The sequence below is a fragment of the Sminthopsis crassicaudata genome, chromosome 1 (assembly GCF_048593235.1).
Source record: "Sminthopsis crassicaudata isolate SCR6 chromosome 1, ASM4859323v1, whole genome shotgun sequence".
In the NCBI taxonomy this organism is placed as follows: domain Eukaryota; kingdom Metazoa; phylum Chordata; class Mammalia; order Dasyuromorphia; family Dasyuridae; genus Sminthopsis; species Sminthopsis crassicaudata.
The window spans coordinates 488,305,862-488,320,389 of record NC_133617.1 but is presented as its reverse complement, the minus strand read 5'-3'; the positions used below and the strand labels follow the sequence as shown (position 1 = coordinate 488,320,389).

General features: G+C 44.4%; 2 protein-coding genes across 8 annotated transcripts in view; one reads left to right on the top strand and one right to left on the bottom strand.

Moving 5' to 3' along the window:
- Window positions 1-8,290: 8,290 nt before the first annotated feature.
- On the bottom strand, window positions 8,291-13,636 carry ZNF48 (zinc finger protein 48). Of its 6 annotated transcripts, XM_074281294.1 has the most exons (4): window positions 13,145-13,409; window positions 12,237-12,353; window positions 11,467-11,566; window positions 8,291-10,806 (listed from the first exon to the last, which is right to left on the bottom strand). In XM_074281294.1, exons 2-4 carry the CDS (start codon window positions 12,246-12,248, stop codon window positions 9,005-9,007), a joined length of 1,914 nt encoding a protein of 637 aa, XP_074137395.1. In that variant the 5' UTR covers window positions 12,249-12,353; window positions 13,145-13,409; the 3' UTR covers window positions 8,291-9,004. The 6 variants fall into 6 exon arrangements, with proteins under 6 accessions (XP_074137395.1, XP_074137397.1, XP_074137400.1 ...); XM_074281296.1 differs by lacking the exons at window positions 12,237-12,353; window positions 13,145-13,409 and adding an exon at window positions 13,508-13,636; XM_074281299.1 differs by lacking the exons at window positions 12,237-12,353; window positions 13,145-13,409 and adding an exon at window positions 13,508-13,636 and having other exon boundaries at window positions 11,473-11,566.
- Window positions 13,631-14,528, top strand: part of SEPTIN1 (septin 1) — a 26,273-nt gene continuing 25,375 nt past the window's right edge. The window contains exon 1 of one of the 2 annotated variants that reach the window (XM_074281310.1): window positions 13,631-13,728. The gene's annotated coding sequence lies outside the window, so the exon portion shown is untranslated. Of the gene's footprint in view, window positions 13,729-13,776; window positions 13,837-14,528 lie in introns of those variants that run through there. The other variant, XM_074281309.1, reaches the window with a different exon arrangement.

The window sequence follows — 14,528 nt, the reverse complement described above, 5'->3', positions numbered from 1 at the left end:
AAAAACAGGAGCAAGAAAAGTTTATGGGAAAAACAAAGATCAAGTTCTTCAAGTCACTGACAGGCTAATTTTATGGCTCAGATGTAAAATTGAGGAATAGTGGGAGGGGGGTGTTGCATACATTGAATTCTAATGATTTAAGAGGTTTCAGATGATGAAATTATGAAATATGAAAAAAATGCTCTAAATCGTTACTGATTAGAGAAATGATAGTGATATCACTTCACATCTCTCCGATTGGCTAAAATGACAGGAAAAGATAAATGTTGGAAGGGATGTGGGAAAACTGGAACACTAAGGCATTGGTGGAGTTGTGAAATGATCCAACCTTTCTGGAGAGCAGTTTAGTTTGGGCATAGACCCAAAGGGCTATGAAACTGAACATATCCTTTGCCCCAGCAGTGTTACTACTGTGTCTAAATCCCAAGGAAATTATAAAAGAGGGGAAAAGACCCACATATGCAAAAATGTTTATAGTAGCTCTTTTTGTAGTAGCAAAAAATCACCAGAGTTTGGACTCCACCTCCCCCACCCCCACCCTCGCCTTTGTTTAGCTACCGGAGCTTAGATGTTATTGAGAATTCATATTCCTTGCTGGATGCTTTAAGACATCAGCCCTGGGGGGCAACATGCTCCCAGCACAATCTCTCCCTCTCAAATAAAATATTAAAAACTCTCTAATCTCTCTTTTGCCTCAGTTGCTCTGGCATTACATTATCTTGTTACAAAAGAAAAATCTGATCTAGAAAGAAAAAATCTGAGAAGAAAAACAAAAATGCAAGCAAACATTAACAGAGTGAAAAATGCTATGTTGTGGTCCACACTCAGATCCTATAGTCCTCCCTCTGGGTGTAGATGGCCCTCTTCATTACTGGACAATTGGAACTCATTTGAATCAATTGTATACTTTATTTATATGCATATATTCTCAGGGTCATGTAAAAATTTCTCAGGTGAAAAAGAGTCACAAGTGTGAATGGGATAAACTGAAGATAAACTGAGTGAAGACCTCTCTGGGAATGTGATCTTGAACTAACAAGTTGAGCTATAGCTAAAAAGCTGCAGGTGTTCATTTATCCTGGATAAACATTTCTCTTCCTATTTCTACACACACACACACACACACACACACACACATATGCCTCATAGTTAGCATTTAAGTACTTCTTTTAAAGGTGATGATGGCTTTGGAACTTCAGTTAACAGAATTCTCTCATTCAAGAATATCTGCTAGAATTGCAGTTCTCTAGGAAATTTTAATTAAGAGCTTGGTATTGGGGGCAGCTGGGTGGCACAGTGGATAGAGCACCAGCCCTGAAGTCAGTTGGATCTGAGTACAAATATGGCCTCAGATATTTAACACTTCCTAACTGTGTGACCCTGGGCATGTCACTTAATCCCAATTGCCTCAGAAAAAAAAAAAAAAAAAAGTTTGTTATTTATTCTTTTGTTTCTGGGACAGAGTTCTATATTCAGAATACAAAACTGGGTGGCTTCTGTGTTTAGGGTATATTTAATCTTGTGTTTTACAGGTTTTTGCTTTGCACTCCTCCACTGACACCTTGTCTGTTGGAAGTTGCCCTTTCTAGAGAGATTGTAATAAATTTTTTTTTTTTCATTTTAACTTGAGAGTCTCTGATTTTAATTTGGATCGCTGTCCCACATAAGTGGAAAAGGTTTAAAAATCCCTGATATATACTCAATCACAAAAAAATTAGTTATATTGTGAAAGAAGAAAAAGACCAAAAGGGGGGGAGGGGGGACATAGGGAAAGAATAGATTGGCTTAGTTCCTTATATTTCTGAGAAAAGCTAAGTCATTCATAGCTGATGATCATACAATGTTGCTTTTACTGTGTACAATGTTCTCCTTTTTCTCACTTCATTTTATGTCAGTTCATGTAAGTCTTGCTACATAACCTTTATTTTTGAGAAATGTTTTGAATTCTAAGAGATTAAGTTGACTTGCTCAGGCTCATCAGCTAGTGTGTGTCAATGGTGGGTCCTTGCTTTGAGGCTGAGACTCTGTCCTCCAAGCTTTGCCTTGGCCTGAGTTGAAGCAGGAGACACTCCTTTTCCAGAAACAATAGTAATGTTGATTAAATCGCTATTTCAAGGACAAGAGGTAAATTTCACACTAGATAGGGAATGCATTGGGAATGGGTATAAATACTGCAAGCTACATAGTAGGTGGCAAGATAATGCTTGGGTCTAGTGGGGTTACTCTCATCTGGAAGCTCAGACCTTCCCTGCCCCCAAAACAGAGTGCATTAATTCCTCCAGAAACTGGAAGGAAGAGGGATGTGTTTGTGATCTCTGATGGGTCTGGACCTGAAGTGCTGTTCCCAATTGTGGAAAATGAGCCAGAGGGCTAGATGGATAACAAGATGGTTTGGATGGAATGTGAAGGAAGCATGGTCAGATAGTTTGAGACTTGAGGCCTAGGGCCTCTTAATTAATGGAGCCTAAGCTGAATTGTGCAAATAGGTGAATCCAAAATAAGAGGGCATAAGAGTTACCATCTTCTTGGGAAGACTGGGGAGGTCAAGAACCAAACTAGCTTTGACGATCCACAATTAAACAGGGTAACTGATACCTTTGAAGTGTCACTTAGAGATTTGGTGGATTTCTTTCTCTGTAATACAATGAATTACATATTGAATCTAAATCCAGATAGTGCTCCTTCAATCCCATTTGGATGAGCATTTATTAATTTTATTTTATTGAGAATCAAGAGGGACCCAAAAATTGGGATTCCAGACCAGTATCATGAGGTATCTCAAAAGAATTTGCAGCCTCGGACCCATCTCCAAATGAAGGGGCAAAATTTATCATAATCCTAATGGCAACTAGAGTGGACTAAATTCCAAAAGAAGCTAGCAAAGAACCAGGAACAATAAAATAAATTTATGGGGAAAAGTGAGAGGACAAGATGTCTTAGAGGTGAAGTTGAGGAATGGTCTGGTTCTGACTTAGTGCACAGATGCAGCACCCATGTCAGAACTAGTGGGGGGTGGGGTGGAAATCTTCCAGTGTTTTTAGGTCTGAAGCATCGCTAAGTCAAACTGGTGGACATTCAATTTTATTCTGAGTTAACTTTTGTGCTCAATTTTATGGTCCTGAGTTAATTTTAAATACTTCATTATTGTTGCTCATGAGTTTCAGAAACTTATCACTGACCAACAAAATGTTATCTGACAGTTAGCAATATTTGTGGTCTTTGCATCATGGTCATATAGAGTAAACTAGGGTAGTATAGCCTAGGGGAAGAAATATATCATTTCTAACTATGTTACTCCCAAGGTCAGGTGGCCTTAGAGTTATTGCTACATTCTTTCCAAGGGCTACATCACTTTCACTATGTGCCAGGCACTGTGGGAATTGCTGAAAATACAGAAATAAAAACAAATGCAAAATAATTCATCTTTCAGGATTCCATTTCCTCATCTATAAAATAAGAGTCTTTAGATTAGATAATCTCTGAAATTTCCTTCTAACTCTAAATGAAGTCAAGTTTTGTTTATGTAAAGGGGATTGATCAAGGGGATTTTGCTTCATTAGTACAACCCACCAGTTCCATAATGTGAGAAATGCTGAAAAGTTGGGCTTCTGTAGTGTTGCAAACTTTGAGGTAGTGTGTGATAGTGGGTACCACTGACCAAGGAAGTTTTCAGAATGTGAGAGGTTAAGAAGGATTCCACAGAACAATTAAGTATGGATAGAAGCCTAGAGCAAAGGAGGAATTGGAGAGCTAGGAAGACACAGGTGGACTCAGCCAATCAGGAGTCTTGTGGTTTTGAGAAAACCTCAAACTTAAGATAATAGCCAATTCATCTAGCCCTCTTTGTAGTGGCCAGAAATTGGAAACTGAGTGAATGCCAATCAATTGGAGAATGGCTGAATAAATTATGGTATATAAATATTATATAATATTATTGTTCTGTAAGAAATGATCAGCAGGATGATTTCAGAAAGGCCTGGAGAGACTTCCATGAACTGATGCTGAGTGAAATGAGCAGCACCAGGAAATCATTTTATACTTCAACAACAATACTGTATGATGATCAATTCTGATGGATGTGGTCCTCTTCAACAATGAGATGAACCAAATCAGTTCTAATAGAGCAGTAATGAACTGAACCAGCTACACCCATTGAAAAGAACTCTGGGAGATGACTACGAACCACTACATAGAATTCCCAATCCTTCTATTTTTGTCCTCCTGCATTTTTTATTTCTTTCACAGGCTAATTGTACACTATTTCAAAGTCCGATTCTTTTTGTACAGCAAAAGAACTGTTTGGACACGTAAACATATATTGTATTTAATTTATACTTTAACATATTTAACATGTTTTGGTTAACCTGCCATCTGTGGGAGGGGGTGAGGGGAAAGAGGGGAAAAACTGGAACAAAAGGTTTGGCAATTGTCAATGCTGTAAAATTACTCATGCATATATCTGGTAAATAAAAACTATAATAAAAAAATTAAAAAAAAAAAAAAAAGATAATAGCCAATTCATCCCAAACTAATTGGAGTCAATGACCTGACTTGACCAAATCACTCCTGCTTAAATATTAAACAACACACCCTGTAGGAGTACTCCACCATTTTTAAATATGGGATGTATCACAAGGGAGAGGGAAACATGTTTATACATATTTGGGGGAAACATATAGTGGATGTATCAGAAAGATTGTAACCCGAAAAGGAATGGACCAATCCATTCTCTGAAGGGAGGGATTGTATCAAACTAGCAAGTATAAAGTTTCTCCCACTTCTGTGCTCAGCACTCCTTCTTCCTAAAGAGAGGGAGGCCTAATGTTAAGAGAATTCCTGAAGATTCTTCTTTAATAAATTTTCCTAAATATCTGATTTTCAATGTCAAGAGTATATTTTTAACAATGCTGAAGGATAATTTCGTAGGAAGAAAGCATTAGTCTATAGGAAAACCATGGAAAAATCTAATATGTAAAGTGGTACTTACACTGAGTTTTGAGGGATAATAGAGATTCTAAGAGGCAAAGGTGAGGAACAAATGTAAATTAGGCTGGGGGGGTGACCTATGTAAAGTCTCAGAGAAGGCAATAGAATAATTTTAGTGAGGAACAGCAAGATGTTAGAAAGAAAAAAATAATCTGGAGGGTGAAAAGGCAAGCGAGAATCAGTTTGTGAAGGCCTTTAAAATGTTAAGTAGAGTAGTTTATATTTCCTTCTAGAGGTAACAGGTGATCATAAAAAAATTATTGTGCCATTAAAATAACAACAACAAAGGTTACCTGGAAATCTTTAAAAATAAATTTAAGAGCAGCTAGATGGCACAATGGATAGAGAGAGCACCAGCCCTGAAGTCAGGAGAACCTGAATTCAAATTCAGCCTCAGACACTTAACACTTACTAGTTTTGTTACCTTAGGCAAGTCATTTAGCCCCACTTGCCTCAGCAAAAAAAAAAGGAACAAAATAAATTTTAAAAAATAAAACAAAACAAATACTGGCACATGTACTCTGCAGTTTACTATGTATTAAGATGGAATAGAAAGGAATGAGTTAGTAGATGCCATGCTAAGAGCAAGGGAACTGTGGTGGGAGCAGAAAGTAGGGTAACAATCAACTAACCAATGAATATACTGATGAGGTCTAGATAAGGGGTACTTAAATGAAATTAGGGTTTAATTGAGATCTAATGGCAGGTTCCAGGTGCAGGGAATCAAATGGAGCTCCCCTGCAACCCCTTTGGATTTGGCGCAAGGATACAGAGTTAAATGAGGTCTAGTAGTGAAGTAAGAGTCCTCTGTAAAGGAATTTACAGACCCAAAAACCTAGATTGATAAGAGGTTTATTATGGGGTTTGGAAGTAAAGTTAAAGTCTAGTTAGTAAAAGGTGTTAGGTAAAGAGAAGAGGGCACCGGAACCAGGGTTCCAGTGGACAGAGAGTTGGCATGTTTTGACCCCCTGCAAAGAGACTCCAGTTTGGCTCTTTTATAAGATTTAGCTAAAGGGGCCTGTGCATAGAGTCCCAGGTTGGCTCCTGGCGGGGTTTCAGTGAGGGCTAGAATTTGCTTGGTGGGGATTGGGAAACCCAAGCAGATCATTAGAATGGGGGCTGGGACAGCCCACATCTCCTATTGGAATTCAAAGGGTGCTTTTGACCAGGATTTGTGAATCAAAAGTCCTAGCTTCTTGAATTGATCAGCTAATAGGGGCTGGGAATCAGAAAGGAATAAATCAATCTGAAAGGATTAGTCTTAAAGGGACCACAACAGCATCATATACTTGACATAAATCTTATTTCACTTGATTCTTACAATCATCGCATCATAAAATCTCAAAACTAGAAGTGCATTCTAGTGCAATTTTCTCACTTTGGAAGAAAAAAAAAACCCTACACAATGAATAGTCTTCAGTCTAGAAACAGGAAAATCGGAGTTCAGATTTGACCTCACACACGTATTACCTGTTTGACCTTGGGCAAGTCACTTAACAAATGTTTCTCTCAATTTCCTCTTCTGTAAAATAAGGATAATAATAGCACCTAACTCCCAGAGTTATTCTGAGGATAAAACGTAAAATGAAATCATAATTGTAAATTGCTCAACACAGTGGGAGGTGCATAGTAGGTGCCATATAAATGTTACCTATTGTTACAATGACGCTCAGCTCATTTAGTTTATTGGAGCTGGGACGAGGATCGACTTCTGATTCACTTTCCACTATACCAAGCTGCTCTGTTTTTTGGCTTTCAAAGAGCAGGAAACCCAAATGACCCCCACTATTTAAAGGGAAAGTAGTTGCCCAAGACCTGGAGACTGGCCCTTTGTCATCCCCAAGCTAAATCGAGCCAGAAGTCGGAAGTGGGCTAGGTGTTTGGGGATTGTGGGAAATGTAGTCTGTGCTTTATCCATGGCCAAGCACCTTTGCTCATACGTTGGATCTGATTGGTTTCTTCGTAGGATGAGTTGACCAATCCAGTCCCACCGTCCTCCTGACTGCTGGAGAGACTGGGAGGAAGACAGCAGCCCCAGCCAAAGGGGTAGAAGGTAGGAGGAAGAAGAGCAAGTTAAGCACAGTGACTGGTTGGAAGCTCGATAGAGGCGGGACAAAGAACCATTTCCGTCCCGATGACTTAGTGGCTCACAGCCTGCCAAACAGCCCGAGTTCGAACCTCATTGGTTGAGGCTTTTCCCTTTTAGTCCAACAAATTTCCTTCTTTCCTGAACGACCCACGAACACCACAAAAGTGAACAGGGTATCTTGCTTCTCCAGTACTTTGTGCGATTCTGGGTAGGCTCCTCTTTAGGAGGTGGTCAGGTTTGCGGACTTGGAACCAAAAACATGGCCCCCAAGACTTGGGAGCTTCTCGGTTTTTGCTCCTGGCATATTTAATTTGGGGGACAGACTTGAGACTCGGCCCCGTTCTCTTCGTTGCCAGGGCGTGGAAAGGAGGCAAGGAGAGCCCAGCAGAAAATGATTGTTCCATTTTGTTCCTGCCCGCAGCTCCGTGCCTGGGGGAAAGGAGAGGGCTTTCCAGTGGATGTTTTGCCCAGACAGTTACAGTGGTCTCACCTCAAATATCCACGAACTCCAGAGGGGTTCTAAAGAGACTGGCAGACGCTACAATGGCAAAGCCGGCAATCTCCTAACCAATAAGCTAAGCTGTTGGGTACAAAAAGAAACTAAAAAGTTCTTGAGTCTTGTGTCTAAATCAAACGGAGCTGCAAACGAGCTATATACAAGTTGAATTAGCAGAGAAGGGCATTAGAATTGGGAGCAGGAGTTGGGATAGGTTTTCTGTATAAGATGGAGTATTATTGGGTATTTGAAGGAAGCCTGGAAAACTTCATGTCCCCAAGCCTAAGCTTTTTATGCAGAAGATCGGAGCTCAGAGCAGCTAAGTGATTTTCCCCTAACCATAGCTAGGATGATGGAGTTAGGAGTTGAGCCCAAATCTTAACATTTTTTTAATCCACTACATTCAGGCTTGCTTCCATACTCATCTGGGTAAATGTAATTTTCAGTACAATGTATGATCCCCAAAGGCAAAAGTTGACAGTTTTTGGATCCTCTGCACCTTATCTTGAAAACAGCCAGCATTTATGTCCTTGAGGCCTGAATGTGTTTGCACTGTCTACATGCTGTCTTCTAAAGAATGGGTGCTATTGGAAACCAGGGACAGATTCTCTTTGCACCTCCAGCAATTCCAAAGGTGACAAGTCATAGATGCTTCATGCTGTAACCTATTTTCTGTCTCTTCCCCCACCCCTTCAATCCTAGCACAAAAACCCACACAGTTTCAAGACAAAAGACAGTTTATTGGAAATGAGACAGTGTCAGCAGAGATTCCAGAGATAAATCCCTTATTGCCTACCTAGCCTCTTTTGGGGGGGGGGAGGGGAAGAATACTCCTTTAAGGTTCATTCACATTGCTAAGCCTCTCCTCTAGTGTCAGTATGCTTTCTCCACCCACAGCCACCTGGCCCTTTCTTCTGTCCTGGGGAACTGAGGACTGAAAACTGCTTCGATTCATGAAGTACATGAAAATAGCTCCACAGACCCAGCAGCAGCAGGACACATTTGGTAGATTTTGTCAGATCCCCTTTCATCTAAGGTCAAGAAGTTACAAGGTGGCTGGTTGGGGTGGGTGAGCCAAACATTTTGGCCCACTCGAGAATTTGTCTGGCTTCACTGGAATACTATTCTAATTCTACCCCCAGCTAACTGGTTCAGAGAAAAGCCCTGAAATAGAAGTCAAAGCCCTACCTGGTATAGAAGACAGGACCACACTGGCAGTGTTACAGGAACTCTGATGTCCCCAGCAGGGAACTGGGGAATCTTGGGGTTTAAGAACCCCTACCTGGGGCCCACACATTCCCTGACCCCCCCCTTCTCTGGCTCTTTGCCTGCTGACTCTCCTTTTCCATTCTGTAATTATCACTTCCCTTACTCCCCACCTCAGGCAGCAAATTCCCTCCCATCCCCTTTTTGGATCCATCTCTCTGGCTCCATCACTCTAATCCAGTCCCCAGCTCTGGCTTGGGGGCACGAGCTCTGGTGGGCCCTGTTCCATAGGGCCGTAGTGCCAGGTGCCCGCGTTGGTGCTTGATACGGGCTGAGCTGTCCCCAAAGCCCTTGCCACACTCTGCACACTTGTAGGGTTTCTCCCCTGTGTGAGTACGCCGATGCTTCACCAGGTCTGAGCTTCGGGGGAATTCTTTCCCACAGTACCCACAGGTATGAGTCCTGCTTGTGCCAGGTGGCCTGCCCCGAGGCCGGGGAGTGGGAGCTGCTGGGCCAGGAGGGTTGTGGGGCCGAAGGAGGGCTGCTGGGGGTGTTGGAGCGGGGCGGGCCCGCTCACCTCGGTGGGTGCGCAGGTGCTTAACACGAGCTGAGCTGTCGGCAAAGCCTTTCCCACACTCAGGACACAGATACGGTTTTTCACCTGTGTGCACACGGTGGTGCTTTACCAGGTCTGAACCTCGACGAAATCCTTTCCCACACTCAGGACACTTGTGGGGCTTGTCCACTGCTGGAGGGGGTGGCTCTCCAACCTGGGGGCCCTCTGGCTCTGGCTCCAGACTAGGGAGGCCAAAGGGGCCCTCCCCAGGATGGGGAGGACTACGTGGGACAAGTGGGGGACTAGGACCATGAGGAACTAGTGGAGGACTTGAGCTGGGGGGTGGGCTGGGGCTGTGAGGAGCCAAAGGATACCCATGAACTCCAAAGGCCTGTGGTTCCAGGTGGGTGAGGCGATGTCGCAAGAGCGTAGAGCCAAGGCTAAAGGTTCGGCCACACTCTGGGCATCCGTGGGGCCGCTCCCCACTGTGTGTGCGAAGGTGCTTGACACGGGCTGAGCTATCAGCGAAACCCTTGCCACACTCTGGACACAGGTAGGGCTTTTCACCCGTGTGCACACGCAGATGCTTTACAAGGTCTGATCCACGAGCAAACTCCTTTCCACACACATCACAACCAAATGGTTTTGGCCCCAAGTGGCTGCGTTGATGGCTCAGGAGGCTGCAGCTCAACACAAAGCGCTTCCCACATTCTGGACACATGTGGGGCTTGTCCCTGGGTCCAGCTGCTGAACCCTGGGGGATGGCGGAAGCAGCCCGGGCCACTCGACGGGATGCAACTGTGCGTGGAGGCCGTTCACCCCTATGTGTCCGCTGATGCTTAATACGTGCTGAACTGTCCCCAAAGCCCTTGCCACAGACAGCACATTTGTATGGCTTCTCACCTGTGTGTGTGCGTTGATGTTTCACAAGGTCTGAGCTCTGCCGAAAGCTCTTGCCACATTCACCACAAATGGTGGGGCGCTCACCAGCAGGAATTCGAGGTCTCGGAGTCCGAGGTGGGCCAGGAGCTGGTGGTCGGGGCCGGTATGGCTTCTCACCACTATGTGTTCGCTGGTGCTTGATGCGTGCTGAACTGTCCCCAAAACCTTTACCACATACACCACACTTGTAGGGTTTCTCCCCAGTATGTGTGCGCTGGTGTTTCACCAGGTCTGACATTTGTCGGAAGCTTTTACCACACTCGCCACACACAGGTGCCCTCTCCCCAACCTGTGCCCTCCGTGTTTCTGAAAGAGGTCTGGGAACTCGAGGACGGGGTTTCCCTTGGTCTGCACTTGCCCATATATCTTCCCAGGTCTCTTCTGGTTCTAATTTGATGGTGCTATCTCCAGCATCCCGACCTGAAGCCACATCTCGAGTTTCCTTGAAATCCAGGCCAGATACCTGTTGAGGGTCATCCTCAAAATCCAGACCATGGTGCTGAGGGTGATCTTCATTCTCATTTCCCATACCTGTCAAGAAAAAGGGGGAATTGCAGATGCTGCCCCTTAGCCTCCAGCCTCTCTGCTACATATTCATCTCCTCTAGGAAGATGCCTTGTTCAGACAAACATGAATGATCTTTCCTCTTTCTCTTGACTTTCCAGAGGTAAAAGCTACTCACCTGACACTAAACACTTGGTTCACTCTTGTGTGTGTGTGTATACAGCCCTCCAATGAGGCAGATCACAATCTCCCTCTCTATACCTCACTAAACAGTTTTCATCTGTTGGAATAGCTGAAAAAAATCCATCATCTGGTAGTCAATCTGATGAGTTTCTCTTGTATGATTTTCTGATAGCAGCTATCCATGTCACCAAGTCTATAATATACAACTAACACTATTATTATAAATATATTTAGGATTTTAAGATTTCTAAAACAATTTCCTCACAGCTAGTGAAAGATTTCTGGTTTCTAAGGACCTGTCAGAACTGATGCTCTACCAGCATTGTTTTCCAAAACCCTTGTGATGAGGCATCACATTAGATTTTCAGCATGAGAGGTTGTTAGGGGTTAATTTTTTTCCAGTATATTCCACCATCTCAACTAGACTAAGTTATTTAAGGGAGGAGCCTAATCATACATCTTTTTGTATTCAATGTCTGACAAAGTCATTAGATGCCACGTTACCTTCACCTGTTTGGGTGCTTCTGAGGAGCTCCCTCTCCTCTGAGCCTTGAAGAACTGGATCCCATGGCTCAGCCCCTTGCTCCATCCCAGGGAGGATATCCTGGAAAGTTAAGGAAAAAAAAACAAAAACCCAACACTCCTTAAGGGCCATACAACCTGACGAATTTCTTCTGCTACTTTCTACTAAGCTTAAACAAATAATTTTTCTTCCACAGTAACAATTGTGTTTACCAAGTATTTTAAGATATCTAACTCATTTTTATATTATATTTTAAGATTTACAAAGCATTTTCCTCAAAACTGTAGCATGAGGTGGTTTGTGCACATATTATTGACCTACATTTTAAAGATAAGAAATGGAGAATCAGAGGGTTTAAATTATTTAGGATGAGAGAATTTGGAGTTAGAGATCTAATCCAAGAGTTCTGTGAACTTTAAAAAATATGTATTTTGAAAACTCATTACAATTTTTCTTCTTTGAAAATAAAATTTATTTTATGCATTTAAAATCATTCTCCTTTACTGTGTGACCTTGAACAAATCATTTTTAACTCTGAGCCTCACTCTGCCTTCATTTGTGAAATGGAGATGAGTCAATAAACATTTATTAAACACCTACTATGTGACAGGTACCATGCTAATGACGGGAATAAAAAGCTGATGGAGTCTGGTCAAAATACAGACAAACAAGACAGAATAATTTGGACATAATCTTAAGAAATTAGCTATCAACCATAAAAAATGGAAAGGGGTTCATGCAGAATCCTTACATAATAATTCATAATCAAGCTCACAGAGTAGTTGTGAGGAAAGACCGGGTGAAAGCTCTCTTGAAATGTGAGCTGTTATTTTTATTCCCATCTGGACTTGGCTGTTGGTTCCGTACTCTTCAATTTCATTGTTTAAAAAATAGACAAGTTGAATTAACAGATTGCTAAGATTCTGTTCACTTAAGATTTTAAAAAGTAAATTCTGGAATTAGAAATTCCCCTCAAAAACCAACTTTTTATTTTTTTAACTTCTTACAAATTTTGTAGTAACAAAACAAAGTGACTTCATCCATACGACTGAAGTAGTGACCACTAAAAAAATAGTATCTTGGACATTTCTCGAGCTGCCACAAATCAAGAATTCCAATAACTAATTCTGCTATTATACAAATTTAGAAATTAAAGTTTTCAATTTTGAGAGATTAAAAGTGAGGTTTTTTCTTAGCTCTCTATATTTGGAAACAAAAAAAATTAAAAATAAAAAAGCCAGGAGTTACCTACGTATGCCAAGCGCTGTGCTAAGTGTTGGCAGCACACACACGAAAAAGATTAAAAAACCCTGGATCTAGTCCAATCTCAAGCCAACAAGCATTTATTGTGGGCCAAACATGTGCCAGGCACCGTGTTATTTCTGCACCCTTCCCCCCCTTAAAAAAAAAAAAAAAAAAAAAAAGGTTAAAAACCTCCCCTTCAACTCCAAGTCAACAAGTATTTACTAAACCACTGCTACATAATAGGCACTGTAATAAGCGATGGGATAAAAGGGGGGGGGGGGGGGAAAGGTAAAGAGCCCTGAATCTCGTCAGATAAAAAGCATTTATTAAGTACCTACTATATTACCAGACAGTGCTAAACGCTGGCAACAACAACAACAACAAAAAGGTGACCAGTCCTGGGTCTTGTCTAACCTCATGTCCCAGTGTGCGACTACATTGTGCAGGGCTCTAGTCCCACCCCAGCCCCCGGACCAGACAGAGTACAGGGTCCAGGACGACCCCTTACTCTCTGGTCGCCCAAAGTTCCGCTCCAGGGGCGGTCGCTCGCCCGGAGCCCCCTCCGACCACCGGCCGCTCCCCGCTTAAGCGCAGGTGGCCAGTCTGCCACCCGCACGAGGGCAGAGAAGCGGGGTCCTCCCGCGAGCCTCACAGGGACTTCAGAAAGCTTATCCTGTATTAGCCGGGGAGGGCGGCGAGTGCGCGAGGCGCGCCCCGCCCCGCCCCGCCCCGCCCCGCGCCTCCCCCCTCCAGCCCTGCCCCCAGGACCCCCCTCACCTCGGCTTGGCCTTCGGGCGCTCCCTCGCGTCCTCCCTCGGACCCCGGCAATACCGCCGCCTCGGTCCCCCCGCCCCCCCACGGGGGTTGTCCTTCTTCGGGTCCCCGCCCCCGGCTAGCTGGAGTCGGAGAACGGGCCGCCCTGTAGGGCCCAGGGGCCCCGAGGTCTGAACGGAGCGGGCGGAACTAGGGACCCAGGCGTCCGGGAGGCTGAGAGCCAGGTGTGGGGGCGGGGACGGGAAGCGGAAGCGGCCTCCTCTCTGCGATGGGGCCGCTCTAGAAGGACGAGGAGGGCTGTCTCGATGGTAGTAGCCCGGCCAGAAGCTTGAGTTGAGTAGTTAAGGATGCGATCAAGCCCAGTGGAGGGAGGGGTCCGGAAATGGCCTTCCGCCAGTCGAGAAGCCCTTCTAGGCGCCGAGTGGTGGCCCGAACTCGGTGGTATTAACCGATTCACTCTCGAAGCTGCGCCACGGGAAGAGGAGCTGGACGGGGAGGGGGTGGGGAGGAGCTCAGCCTCGGCCGGCCTCGGAGGGGTGGGGGGTAGGGTAGGGTAGGGTAAGGTAGGGTAGGATAGGGTAGGGTAGGATAAGGTAGAGAGGGGACCTCTCCTAAGATCTCTCCGTCTGGCTCTGCCCCTCCAGGTGCACCGGCAGGCAGGCCGGGGCCAAAAGACCCTGACCCAGAGAAAGAGAAAGAAGCAGAGACACGGAAGAGACAGGGAGACCAAGGGAGAGGGACACGAACTGGGAGACTGTAGGGGAAACTGAGAGGAAAGAGACAAAAGGAGACGGAGACTGAGAGATAGGCGGTGTGGGGGAAGAAGGAGGAGGAGAATCGAGGGAGATAAGGATGGGGCGCAGGAGATACCGGGGAAGGGGAGGGAGGCAGAGACAAAGGAGACGAGCCCGAGACCCAGGACGAGAGGGAGGGGGAGGGGCTTTGAGGAGACGGACGGACGGACCCTAGCCGAGATGAGGCAGGGTCGCGATAGAGACCGAGAGGTAGTGGGGAAAACTAGAGA

What these genes read in the sequence shown, in the direction of transcription:
- ZNF48 (XM_074281294.1), bottom strand. An exon ending in AAGCACCCAAACAGGTGAAG is followed by an intron (nt 10,807 to 11,466) that starts GTAACGTGGCAT and finishes TTTTCTTGACAG; the next exon opens with GTATGGGAAATGAGAATGAA.